The 14,102-nt window shown below is 41.2% G+C and overlaps 1 protein-coding gene across 1 annotated transcript; it reads left to right on the top strand.

The window, feature by feature from the left end:
• Positions 1 to 5,823: 5,823 nt before the first annotated feature.
• On the top strand, positions 5,824 to 11,260 carry LOC131879658 (homeobox protein engrailed-1a-like). Its single transcript, XM_059226025.1, has 4 exons — positions 5,824 to 6,373; positions 10,002 to 10,174; positions 10,537 to 10,673; positions 10,748 to 11,260. The coding sequence occupies exons 1-4, from the start codon at positions 5,947 to 5,949 to the stop codon at positions 11,157 to 11,159; spliced, it is 1,149 nt and encodes a 382-aa protein (XP_059082008.1). The 5' UTR covers positions 5,824 to 5,946; the 3' UTR covers positions 11,160 to 11,260.
• The last annotated feature ends 2,842 nt before the right edge of the window (positions 11,261 to 14,102 follow it).

Genomic DNA, 14,102 nt, shown 5'->3' with positions numbered 1-14,102 from the left:
TACTGACTTCTTTCTCCTTATCACCGTTCATCGCATGCAGCCCAATGGAAGAAGTTCAAAGCGATAAACGACGATCTTGACGACTCATTTGAGCGGGGTTTGTTCAAGCCTGTGGTTTCTAGGAATCTCGATGAGGCATTTGGAGCGGGAAAATTAGAGGCGAAAGCCATAAATTCAGAGAGATAGCCTCATCAAACCCAATGATCACCGTCCAACTCACAAGGGGAAAATGATCCAATTTCACACCTTGGAATTGCAACAAAGGCCAACGAGTCATTTAACGTCGGCACGGCGCGACTCATTCTTGGAATTGTAACCCAGAGCAAGCTTTAATTAGTAGTAGATTTAAAAACTCGGATTTTTTATACTTTAATACTTCAATATCGTTTTATACAAGAGACATAAGTATTTTGGATGATTTACAAAATACAGCTCATTTAAGGGGAGCCTCTTATGACCAGGATGTATATAGGGTACAGGCGAGGAGCTAGCTAGCATAAAAAGGTCAAGGATGCAGGAGATCCTAATAGTAAGACATTGACAAATCAAAAAATCAAAGATTAAAAGAGATATTTTTAAATTGAACACAGATCTTCTCGTCCTTAGATTAGCCCCACAGCTTGATCCACATCGGGATCATACGAATGAGAAATGCAGACTCCATGGTAAATGTAAAAATCATGATCCTTCATCTGATCCGAATAGATATGATCACTTCCAATTGTCGGCCTGATTGAAACATGAGGCTCGAACAAGAATGACGTTGAATATGGAAATAGAGGTGGGGGAAAGCTGTAGGGTTTCAACAATTTGAAGTCCATTTGCGATTCCCTACATACCTGTTCTTTGCTAAATAGGGCAAGGATATTTTTAGGAGTCCTCGTATGTAGCGTCACGCATAAATCTTTTTCGTCTGAGGGTAAACACAAAATGTACAACCGAACATTAACAACTGCATCATGCTCCACGTGCGAAAATTAATCCAATGATCTCAAGAGATCACCAACTGATTTGCATGGGATTGACGGTTAACAAGCATCCCGGATTTCAGAAAAAAAACCATGTACGCAATATCTAACCGACAAAGCATTACAAATCGATTTTTAACCTGAACTCAAAGCCAAGTGATTTCATTTTCAAAAGGTGACCATTTTCAAAAAGGGTCCTCGAACAGTTTCACTTTCTCTTTTACTCCTGTACAGAAATGAAGGCTCTCTCGAGAAAAACCCACGCCAGGGAAACAAATAACTCGAGGTGATTCGTATAACGAGTGAGGAATGCAATGTTGACGCCAATTGTTCCAATGAAGGAATGCGAAACATCTTCCTTCATCTTCCCCTCTTTCTCTCGTTAAACCCCGTCGGCCCAAGAAGAGCACTCTTCATAAAGTTCCCCATTGGAGAGAGACCGGGCTAATTGTCTCTGCTTCTGCTTACAGGTATAGATAGGGGCGGGGGTGGGGAGGCGTGGGGCCGAGACCTGCTGGTTCGGATTTCTTCCTCATTGGCGATGGAGATCGTGTCTGGTAATGCTCCCCAAGTTGTTTTTGAGATTATTATTATCGTTATTAGCGCTTCAGCGACAACGATAACGATGGATGGTGAGATCCTCGGAACGGTGGGAACGCGACAAGAGTCTGCTACGCACGTACGTTCATTTGTGAATATCCACAGAGGCAGAAACAACACTGCTTACTTCTTGAGCGAAATCTCGAAATCTTGAGATCTGTTCAATGCCTGTTTGTACACAGTGACTAGCGACAGGGTTAAGAGACCCAACAAGAAGGATCAGCAATTGCCAAGAAGGTTCAAGGGTGATGAATGGCTATTGAAGCAAACATTCCCAGGTCTATTTAGTTCATTTCGAGATCGTTTGGCGCTAGGCTTGGAATGAAAAGCTGATCTTGATATTGCTTTCGTCGAAGTGAAGTTTGGCGACAAGTTCAAAAGCCATGATCCTCGGCATCGGCGAGGTCCCAATCGCTATAAGTCTTACTCATCCTTACAATGATTAAACACCAAAGTGTTGCGAAAAACGAATGAGAGTTGAACAGTTATTTAGGATAAGGTCGATGTGGAATGCTAATCAAAAACTAGCCAAGCCTGATTTAGAATTTGGAGACGGATCAACAACGTATTCGAATACCCTACGATTGTTAAAAGAAATCACACTAAACAATGAATTGGATCGGATTGAGCGAAAAATAATATCGGATTCCAATTGCAAAAATCAGTTCAAATGGAATGCACGAATTTCGCATGCGAAGCAGACCCCTTACAATCAGGCTGGCAAGGTTAGCGCCCAACACAGTTGGGGACCTGACCTTTCCGGAGGTGATGTCCGGACACAAGTTGTCCTTCCCGGTCAAGGACGTGTTAACACCCCATTGTCCTTGGCCCGACATCCGACACAAAGTGATCAAAGAAGGAATATAGATCTCTCCACTTGAAGCATTTATATATCATTTACTTATAAAGTGGTTCGTCTCAAAGTTATGTCATCAAATGGTTATGTAGCTGACCAAGAGCAAGCCGAAAAATCGAATTTTATATACCTCACGCGGCATACTTAAGTTGACAAAATTTGAATTTAGACTTTAATTTTATTAAAATTAGGTGTAGTAAGGGCTAATTTCTATATTCAGACAATGTTTTGATGTATAAACTTTTCTTAATATTTTGAACGGCATCATTGACAATCAGGCTGGCCAGGTTTTTTTCAGCCAGCAATGCTAGCTCGTGCAAAATCGATGCTAAAAAAATGCTAATTGGAATTCGAAAATGCTAGAAAAATGCTACTCTTTTATAAGAAAAGCAAATTATTCATGGTGCTCATAAAGAACTTCAGTTTCACAATTCAATTATATTTGGCACTCTTTGACAGGATATGTTCAGGCGACATCTTGAAAATTATACTTTTAGAAAAAAAAAAATTTGAAAAAGGCAAAAATCTAAAGAAAAACCTGGCAGTGAAAATTGATTCAGTTGCGTTTATGATATTCTCCTAATTTTGAACCCTGAGACTTAGAAGGGGACACCAAAAAGTGACAAGTTTTATTTGAGCAAAAATGTATTTTCAGGATTTGAACAAGGTTTTTTACGCACAATTAAAATTGATCTTATCGGCAAAAAATGTTCATCTTGGGCGAGATTAGATAAAGAAAATAAGATAAAATGTTTTTTGATCGTGCATCATGCTTCAAAGCGGAAGAGCTGCAATAAGTTTCTTTATCCATAGAGCTTAATTGTTGTCAAACTCTTCTATTTTGATTTTTTTTGCTATTTGTGAATCTTGTGATTTGGTTTACCTCAAATGTGGGGGGGGAATACTTTTCGGAGAACAATGTCATTAACCAAAACATGTATGTTTGTTTGAATTTTATAATGAAATTAACCCATACTTACATTTACTAAATGATTGGTACTTCTTCATTAAACACTCACTAACCATTTTAATCAATTGTTTAATTTGTGTTAGCCAACCCAAAATCTATTGGTAAACCAAAAATCTGTTTACAAACAGAAATTAGGCTAAACCTCCTTTTGAATTGAGAAGCAATTAGAATAAATCATTTTGCATCCTTCATGTAAAGTAAACAGTGGAATTAGCTTTTTGGCTACAGCGTATCAATTTCATTCAACGGGAAAGGGATCCTATGAAAGAACATTGCTAACACCGCCAAATGTAGTTCACTTTCTTTTTTTTCTTTTGCTTTTCTTCCTTTTTGGTCATGTTTTGAAATGATGAAGTGAAATAATGCTAGAAAAATGCAAAAATGCTAGACAAGATCTCACAATGCTTGGACTATGCAAATAATGCTAGTTTGGTGCTAAAAAACAGAACAATGCTAATAAAAAAATTGCAATGCTAGCGGCTTTGAATTAATGCTAATTTTCAAAAATTAGCATCGAAAAATGCTACCTGGTCAGCCTGTTGACAATGTCAAAAGAAAAGTTGTGACCGAAATGACCTCACGCGGAATAGGGGTCTCATTCATCGCAACAAACCGGGGAATCGCCCCCCAAGTTATCAACGATTACCAGGGCGATCACTGAAGTCGCATTTTTAGTTTCAAAAGAGAACTTAACATTGTCAGGTCCATCCCCCCCACCCTCTTATTGGAAATATGGTGGTTTCTCCTTCAGTTCGGCACGTTGTCAACCCTGGACAATTTATTTTCAAGGTATTTTATGGTCCTGCAATCAAACTTTTGAAACTAAGACAAGGTAGAGGAGTGATCTCAAACCTGCATTATTTTTTCAAAACTTTGTTACCACTCTATAATGCCATTTAATTTGACCCAAGTGCGTTTTGGTCCTAATGCTTATCTCCACTCCTTTAGAGCAGAAAATACCAACCACATCCAAAATCAGTGGGCAAATTTTGCTTTCACACCTTTTCTTTTACTCCACTATCTTTTAATACAGGGATCCTCACTTGTAAGTAAGATGCAAGAACAACACAAAAGTAAAAGACGAAGGCCAAAGCACATTGGGAGCTGAAATTTATATGAGCATGAGGGAATCTCCAAATATTGATTAAAAATATTAATCTTTTTCTGTGTTTTGTGCTTGGTGAGCTTGGTGTTTTGTTCTCATGATAATCATTAGAGCATTATTACCTCCTTCATGTTGGTCCACCCATTTCTAGTATGATGAATCCAATATCATTTACATGGATCCCTCACTTTCTAGCTTCCCGAATCATTACCAAAACATCATCGGATGAACATATTGCTTATGGATATAACAAATCAAGTATCCAGCTGGAGGCACTCCTCTTGTCTCAAACATGATTTAATTTGAAACCGGGGCCGATCAGGATCCAGGGATTAAATGTCATAATCCAGTCTTCTTTTTAATGGAAGGTTTAAGGTTTTTTGATTGGCACGCCCATGTCTCCATGGATCGTCAGACATTCCGACTCTTCACAACGCCACTGAAATGCGAAGACAGCATTCCTGAACCAAGAAGTCACGCAATCGTTCAGTACCTGAACGACACTGGAAATAGTTCTTCAGTCTGCGGTCTGTCACCTGAGATGAGGCTGCCCTATGATGAAGCTGATTTTTGGCACCGCTGAACTGAGACGGATCTTTTTGTCGCTGTAGTCAATCCAATACCCCATACCGTGTCTGTGTCTTTTGACCCGAGTGCTGACCCTTCCACTCAATTGTGAACGGAGCATTGGACACTTTGGCCAACTGTTGTCGTTAATGGAGAGTAGTCGCATCATCGATCGACCTCGCTCCTCATCTTTCCGTTGTCACAATGGCCTGACCCCTCATTACCCTGGGCAAACGGTACTCCATATGAACACAGACCGGGTGGAACCCCTCCTTAATGATCATAAACTCATCATAATACTCATTGACCCTGGATGAAAACGGATCTCTCATGGCATCGATCCGTAAAGCATGCATCAAAAGTTCGGAGAGAGCGAGTGTAAAAATGTCCAGACCCACTCGTTTAAGTCGCACCCGCTGGATTTGTCCTCTCCACAATGACGATGATGGGTGATGGGAGGCTGTTAGAGCGATCCAAGACATAAATTTGCGGGTGTGAATAATGATGCCAAGATGGCCTCATAAATCCAGAAATTGGGCTGCCTGAGTTTCCCGTTACAAAGAAAGACGTGACGACGAAAAAAACAACCGCAAAAGCGAGGAGAAATTTATTATCTATCCAATATGAGCCTGGTGAAAAGAAAGCCAACGAGCCAGTTGAGTATGCGGTCGGTGAAACAAGTGAAAAATTGGGGGAAATATTTCCTCGCGTAATGAGCTCGTCAACGTTCTCGATCCTGATTGGGCGAGGGGTTTCGTGCCTCGTTTACGCTCGGCCAATCACAACACCGCGGAGGAGGAGCTCTTCTCTTTAAGAGAAAAGGGGGAAAATTCCCTCAGTCTCAGTTGACGCTTCGTCAAGCCTCGTCTCATTGCCGATCATGGCTAAATTTGAAAGTGACTCCTCGCCCAGTGGTCCAGTCAGACGTTGTTCCACCAATGGATCCCGGTTTTCCATCGACAGTTTACTCAAGACCAAACACCCAGATTCTGAGCTGTTAGAGCGGGAACGGAGGGATGGCATTCCCGGTGGAAATGACACGTTTCCTTCGGAGACGGGTAGTGGATTGGCTGAGGCTAATCCGGCAATCACCGCGGCCTTGTTCCAAAGGTTCCCGTATTCGGCCTTGAATCGCAATCGAGAAGATTTTGGCGAAGGGCCTCTGAGTATGGGCCAATTTAACGAAAGGGTACGACATGGACGGGATAATCAGACCCAGTCACCCCCGGGCATACTGCCGTCAACTATGAGTATCCCTGTGGAACAACGCATGGAGAAGGGGCCGATGGGCAAGGAGGATGAGTCAGGTAAGTCATCACATGAGTAATGTTATTTTCTTGACAAGCATCGAATTTTTGGCGGCTAGTCTCAAAGGCATTGTTAACCAAAGACTTTTGTCTCTGGCCTGGAAAAAACACTTGGTTTTTCCTTAAATAAGCAAAACAACGTCACGGTTTCTTTGCTTAGGGTCAGTTTACATTTGGGATCACATATCAGGGATATATAAGGTTAATATTAATTCTAACATCTATATTGTTATTTAATTGATTTATTTGGACTCACAAGGGCCACTCTTGTTTGTAATGAATGAAATAACATCAGAAGTACGAACACAAGTGGTTTCGTGTAACAACAAGGTTGGGCGATATAACCTGTGAACAATTTCAGTCAAAAATTAGATGGCTCAGGAGCTTTCAAACGTTTTGAAATTCCAATATAAGTCAAATGAGATTTTTGTCAATGAATTTCATCAATTTGAAGTTGAATAATCGCAAGGACGTCAGAACAAATCGGCTGCAGGTTGATACAAAAGTGGGTTGTTGTTTCAAAGAAATACGAATCGATCCAAATCCAAATGACTACACGATGCTCTTTTTAGGCTTTTTTTTATATCTGGGACCTTTTAAGATTTTATCTTAAATGTTTGGAGATACTTTTCATCTAATAGGAGAGCAATTGTATAATTGGAAAATTCTCCATATGGTCCACAATATCAGCTGGCATATAAACGCCTACCTTTGAATTTTAGATATCGTAAACTATCGAATAAATGCGATATTTATGATCAACTTTAACATATATTGCAGACGACATTTGCTCAACTCAGGGTTAAAATCAATGTATGGCAACGCTTTCATGTATGAATTGGTCCAGATTTTTTCTTCTGAAGTTGTGTGAAAAAACTGAGACGCCATGGCCGTTCCGAAATTTATTCAATAAATGGAACATAACTCGAAATCTTTAAGAGTTTTTTTGCGGTAAATAGTCCTTACGATCTTAACCCTACGGACGACAATTACTTCCTCCTTATTTCAAAACTGGACAAAATTTTGTTTCAAATATATGTCTGTTTGCTCTGAACTTGAATCCAGAAATCCATTTAACATACGTAAAATGGCAGGAAAATCTTAGACCCACTCTTTTGTGTTGAACATTATGTATAAAGCAATGGCTGTTTCAAAAGAAGCAAGCATGACCAACATATGAAAGGTACCAAACAAGGTCAGGAATGGGATTGAGTTGAAAGGAGGCCACAGTGCTTTTTGAATGAAATACTCGAAGATTGAAACAAATCAAGGATAGTGGTGTTGTGTCAATGGGCCCAAGACTTTCAAAGCTCGCTTCACTGCACGTAATAAGACAAAACATCCATTTCGATATCTGGTCTAAGATCAGAACGACAGGCAAACAGCAAAGCCTGCATGCCTTGACTGAGCTCTGCTTACCACAATTCAGCAGACCATATTTTTACGAACTTCCTTATTGCTACAGGGAATGAGTCCGTCGCAGTTCAAGATGAAAGAGTTACATATCTTTTCTACCTATTAATTCTTAAAATATCTGATCCACCAACAAGTCTGGCTAACTGTTGCTACAGGATCAACCCCTATATGTATATGCTAAACTCCTTGTGAATGCTTGAGGCACTTGCCGATGTCTCATTTTAAAAATTCTTGGACTTACTTTTTCAATGATCCTTGTCCAATCATCATATCAGGGACATATGATTTTTGACAAGGTAGCGCATTGTAAAATCTTTAGAAGTTGAATCTTGATGTGAATGCCTTGATCTTTTTTAAAAACTTTGTCATTGCTCGTTGAACTCTCGGGTCTTAATAGTCAATAGCCATGCATTGACTACGCAGATCTCGTAGATCTAAGACGACAACTCTCTCGGACGCGAACCTGGAATGATAATGATGCGATTTGGCCCTGATTGGCCCTCATCCCGTCTCTCTCTCTCTTGGCCCCTCAGTTAAGCCTGCGGATGGATCATGCATGGGTGTTGAATTGCTTCAAATCGAGGAGCTTTCCAATCCAATTTAAATTCCTCTGGCCACATGATTAATCTGTGTTGCCGTCCTCGTTCTCCAAACGCACCAGAAGAACCTCTCATGAGGCCAATTCCGATCCTAACGACTCCGGACTCGTCCCAATTAGCGAGCAATCATACCCTAGAATAATTTCAAACATTTCAATAATGACACCCGTCACCCGTGAAGAAAGATACAACAGACGAGGCGAACGAACAAACTTCACTTCACTCGAGTTCGGAGCATTCCGAATAAGCAACCTGGAACATGCCTCTTAACCCCATGATCGGATTTTGAAGACAATATCATGGAACCACACAAAGCCGTTTGACTTTGATACGAGCCAGACGCGATCTTAAACGGGAGATAAGATGCTTCAGCTCTTGATCTTTCAGACTAGACGTGATTTTTCCACCTTTCTCCCACAAAGAACAACGTCAAGCTAGCCAAGACATGAAAGGCGTGGAAAACGCATTTTACAATTCCCCCTCCTCCTCCTCCTCCTTCTTCTTCTTCTTCTTCTTCTTCTTCTTCTTCTTCTGCGCCTCCTTAACTCTTTTTTTCTCTTCTCTTTCACTCCTTTCCTTAAAGCTAACTGACACGGAAATAATGACTCGGGTATGGAATTTGCTTCAACCGACGAATGACTGCGATAAATGGTGCCGTTAAAACAAGACGCGTCTGAAATCGGCTAATGCGAACTTTTCTCTTCAGCCTTTTTGCTCCGATTCTCGGGTCTTTCTCCAGTTCTGTTATTCACCATTCATGACAATTGAGTTCGAAATCACTGACGAAACATTTGTAAAGGCGTTGCTATTTGACCCCAAACTAACCCCATTCTTCGTCTCATCGAAAGGTTTTACTTACATATTGACTCATGAAAGTTGGGCAATCAATTGTGAGCCAAGAAATCAGGGATGTTGTAAAAGAAGCAGCGCTAAAGATGTCTTATATATATATATATATTGGCTGAAGCTAGGAAACAATCTCTTCTTACAATTCGTAGTCGTTGGGTCAATTTGCCCTTAGCCGTCTCTCTAATTGGAAATAATGAGCTATCACAAGTTGTGAAGTGAGGGATGTGCTCTAATGATCTTTCGTCAGTCCGCGTGATGAGAACAATCCGTTTGTTTGTGGAAGCTATTGACCACCCACACTCTCTCCTCAGCTGAGGGATCAGAGTTTGCTCAATCTCGAGAGTATCCTTTGAAATGAGAAACAAACTTGGAAAGCCATTGACATTTGGGACTCACTCTCGTTTATGTCAAGCCATGGATGGGAACAACAACTTATGTGAATTTACTTAAAGATGAAAGATGGCGACAGTCATTTGAGATCTGGGAGAGAAGTCTCAACCCGTTAGTGTCGCTGACAAATTCTTCACTGAGACAGTCTCGAAAATGACAACATTTTTGGATCAGAGACTGTTTCTACACTGTACTATGTACTCAAAGCAGAGAGGAAAGGATACCCTTGTCATTGGATACGCGACACAACTTGAGATGAACAAGTGTCTGCACAACACCACCAGACATTCACACCATCACTTCATAGTGGGAACCCGAGGGGTTGGATTCATTTCACAGCTCTAATTTAGACCGATGTTATGTCACTCTTTCAGGCGACGATGATGATGAATCGAATGGCTCGGCCGATGACCGAAAGAAAAGGCCTCGAACAGCCTTCACTGCAGCCCAGATCAAGGCCCTGGAATCGGAGTTCGAGAGGAACAAATATTTGTCCGTCTCGAAGCGGATGCAACTCTCAAAGCAACTCAAGTTAACGGAAACACAAGTACGTACGTGGGGGAGATTGGTTCGAAATGAGAAACTCGTGTGGGAAGCCATTACATTTTGGGCTCAATTGGTGGCGGCAAACTAAAATAAATTTTCAAAGTTATGAGCGTCTACAAATGAATTGATTATCAAAATTTGATTTGTCGAGTTGGTACTAAAGTAAATACGGTAAATAGCTCATTTCAGTCTAGTTTTCAGATTAAGACTACAGTTTCTAAAACACAAAATATTTTTGCATTCTGCAAATTTGCCTCCTTCATTCGCTTTAACTCTCACACTTGCCGCCTCCGACAAAGAGATATTGGCTTTTATTCGGTTACTTTTGGACGTTCAAGGACCATGACGGTTTTTCATTTTCAGATCAAGATCTGGTTTCAAAATCGACGAACAAAATGGAAGAGAAAGTACACCAATGATTTGGAGGTCTTGGCTCAGCAATATTATTCGAATTTGGGCGTTTTCGCTCCAAGGCCCATTTTCGTAGGAGACCGGCTCTGGTGAGACTTAAAAAGCCAACTATTTCGCTTAAATTACCGGGCCTTTAACGCATTTGCTCTTTTGGACACACCAGGCTTTTCAATACTCCCAATGGGACTCCAGTGCCGTTCCCAAGTCAAGGTCCCCTACCCGCCAGTGGATCGCCGCACCAGCAGCCTCACGGCAGTCCGCCCCATCACGGATTATTCCCTATGAACTCCCCTCAACAAGCTGGATTAGGCTGTCATGGGACAGCGTCAGCTGCTTTAATGCATCAGCATCAAGCCACTTTGTTAGCGGCGGCCGCGGCCGCTGCCCATTCTGCCGCCTCAGATCGGCCTTTGCCCCCTTCGTTTGAGCCCACGTCTGCGACCTCGTGTATGTCTGGCATCCGACCACTTTTGGGATTGATGCCGCAACTGGAGACCTCGCCAGGGCGACCCAGTTCTATAACTCGCGTGTCGCCGCAAGCCGATGACATGATTTCTGTCAAGGAGGAGAACTAACTGGATTGATGCAACGCCATGATGGTTGTTTTGTGGTGATTGATTTTTCATGTTTGATGAATTTGCCTCTATTTGAAAGAATAAAGCACAACATGTCGAGAGATAGGTGATCCCGCTGATAGTGAGAGGTTCTTATAATATAACGAGTTCCTTATTTCAGATGTTACAGTGAGAGGTTCTCGGGAAATTGGGTCTGAAAAAGATTGAGCGTCTATAAAGACATGCTTGCCTCCCCAAAAGACACGTCCTATTTCTAAAAAACCAGTGCTTGAGTAACACCGTTACGAGCAACGCTTCGGGTAACGCGTTACTTCTCGGCAAAAGCAACGGTAACGGAACCTTGCCTTGGATCCCAATCTAATTAAGTCTATTCAACAATTAACAGTCTAAATTTTACACCATTTTGAGATGTAACTGAAAGACAGTTACTTTTTTCTAAGAAGTAGACACGAATAATTGTGATTTCGAAATTTGCGATTTCGCTACTTCTCCTACCCTGAGTAGACCAGACGAAGTAGGAAAAAAACCAACATGATAATTCTATCATTGCTAGACATTCAATTACTGATGAACCTTGATTATCCCATTGAATTTTGTTTAAAGATCAATTGATAATGAATTGCTGCACTTGAAATTTATTTTGAGAGCTCTGGTAATCTTGATCTTTTAAATGCATTCACTCGAGTTGAAGTTAAGTTACCGAAATTTTTATCGTTTGATTTCTAGAAGAGGTACGTTTCACTTAGTTTATAGTTTATTCACTGGCTCCTTATTTGGTAGCTTGTTCAACGGTTTTGATGAATTGCTATTTTCCAACGTGTTGAACTGCCCATCAGCTTCATTAATGTACCATCATTCATCTATTCAAATGTAGCTGCCCAACCCATCCCTCAAACCCAACCATCCCCATTAGCTCATGCTTAGCCTCCAGTGGAACGTAGCTTTGTTGATAAGCGGGATTTTTTTACGGTTGGAGAGGATGGTCCAAGATCTTGTGAACTTGGTCCGTCAAAAGAGAGGCCCGTAAAGGGGTTATATTTGAACGTGCATTGTCTGATTTCTAAAAGAGACAGCACAAAAGTTAAGATCTTAGAAGAACTAGCCGTTGAAAGAGAGATTGCATTCATCTCTATAACGGAAACCTGGCGTCGGCCAGGGGTCTTAGATGAAGAACTAACCATAGTTGGTTTCAACTTAGTTCGTTGTGATAAAGTACGTCCTGATAATCCATATTCCCACATGGGGGCGTATGCCTATATGTTAGGAATGTTTTGCACATTAGTCATGTACAAATATCGAATGGAGAAGTGGAGGTCTTAGTTTGTCATATCCGAAGGCTAGATCTGTCTATTGTAACAATGTATAGACCCCCTTCTTGTTCAGCAAGCTCTTTTACGTCAGCTCTCCAATTCACTGGAAATGAGTTGGATCCGGCAGTTTGCTCAAAGGTTTTCTTTGTAGGGGACTCTAATTATCCGGCTAGCATTGTAGAGTGTGAGGTTAGTCTCGATGGGTATATTCCCATTTTGAAATCGACATCTCAGTCGTTTGAAAAGCTGGAGGAGTTTGCGATCTTGCGCAATTTCTCCCAGCATATTGGTGTAGCCACTAGAGAGAATAGCGTTCTCGACTTGGTCTTTTCCAATGACCCTGATCTGATCCAGTATGTCATGTGACGCCCAGTAATCTGTCAGATCATCATTTTCTCGAGATAGGGTCGACCATTACTCAAACGCCGGTGTGCTCTGAAGTAAAACCGGTTAAAAAGGTCGGTCTGCCTACGTGCAAGTTCAAAGATGAACATTGGCCGTTTATTATATGTAGAAAGATTAGAAGAGCTGGACCTGATTTCAATTCTGAAACAGGAATCGTCCATAGATGCAGTCATTGATAAACTAGTTTCAGTTTTTAAGGAAGTATGCTCAAATTTAGCAATCTCTGAATGTGTTCCGAAAGTTGGTACATGGAAAAAAATTCCAAAATGTAGGAAGAATTTGTTCAAAAAGAGTTGCAAACTAGCAAAAAGGCCGAAGAGCACTTACAATCAAGTAATTTCAAAAGCTTAGTATTACTGCCCGTCTCTCTTCTTATGCTGACGATACAAAGTTAGTTCTGGTAGGAATGGTCAAGATTCCAATAGCCTTGCAAAGGACTTAAATCGAATCTACTCTTGGGTAACTGAGAGTAATATGGCCCTGAACGGAATGAAATTCCGCTCAATGACATTTGGGTCAACTCCTTTAAATACTCCACTTGTAGATAATGGAGGTAAAGATATTGAGCAGGTCTCATCTATGAAAGATCTAGGTGTAGTCCTCCAAAATAATGGAAAGTTCGATGAGCATATCCAGTTGAAAGTGGATAAAGCTTTTCAAATGTGTGGTTGAATATATCGCACGTTTAAGTCCAGAGATAGTATCACGATGCTAACCCTATACAAGTCGATTGTGCAGCCGCATCTTGAATATGCCTCGCCCATTTGAGCTCCAATGATTTCAGCAGGTTGGCAAAAGCTCGAGCAGGTCCAAAGATGTTTCACTAGGATTATCACAAGATTGAGAGAGCTCTCGTATTGGGAGAGGCTAAAAAATTTGGGACTGTACAGTGTTCAGAGAAGGTACGAAAGGTATCTAATACTGTACGTCTTCAAAAGTATCCGAGCTTTGTCCCAACCCAGGATTTAGGGTGACCGCTAGTGACCGCAGAGGCTTAATGTGCGTTTTGAGAGCACCTTCAAGCCTTCGAGAATCCAGGCTAGTTCTAACAATTAAGTCCACATCTCTTCTTTCTCGGGCTCCTTCATTGTTTGATTTGCTTCCCTCTAATATTCGTAGGGAAAACGTAGGCCTTGTTGATCCGGTAGCATCTTTCAAGTCAGACTTGGACAAATTTTTAGATAGCATTCCAGATCAACCCTACATTCAAGGATTAGCTCGGTCTGCC

The sequence above is a fragment of the Tigriopus californicus genome, chromosome 1 (genome assembly GCF_007210705.1).
Source record: "Tigriopus californicus strain San Diego chromosome 1, Tcal_SD_v2.1, whole genome shotgun sequence".
NCBI lineage: Eukaryota > Metazoa > Arthropoda > Copepoda > Harpacticoida > Harpacticidae > Tigriopus > Tigriopus californicus.
This window is presented reverse-complemented; position numbering and strand designations above follow the sequence as displayed.

What these genes read in the sequence shown, in the direction of transcription:
- LOC131879658 (XM_059226025.1), top strand. Translation starts at nt 5,947, where the DNA reads ATGGCTAAATTTGAAAGTGACTCCTCGCCCAGTGGTCCAGTCAGACGT. An exon ending in GGGCAAGGAGGATGAGTCAG is followed by an intron (nt 6,374 to 10,001) that starts GTAAGTCATCAC and finishes TCACTCTTTCAG; the next exon opens with GCGACGATGATGATGAATCG. An exon ending in TCAAGTTAACGGAAACACAA is followed by an intron (nt 10,175 to 10,536) that starts GTACGTACGTGG and finishes TTTCATTTTCAG; the next exon opens with ATCAAGATCTGGTTTCAAAA.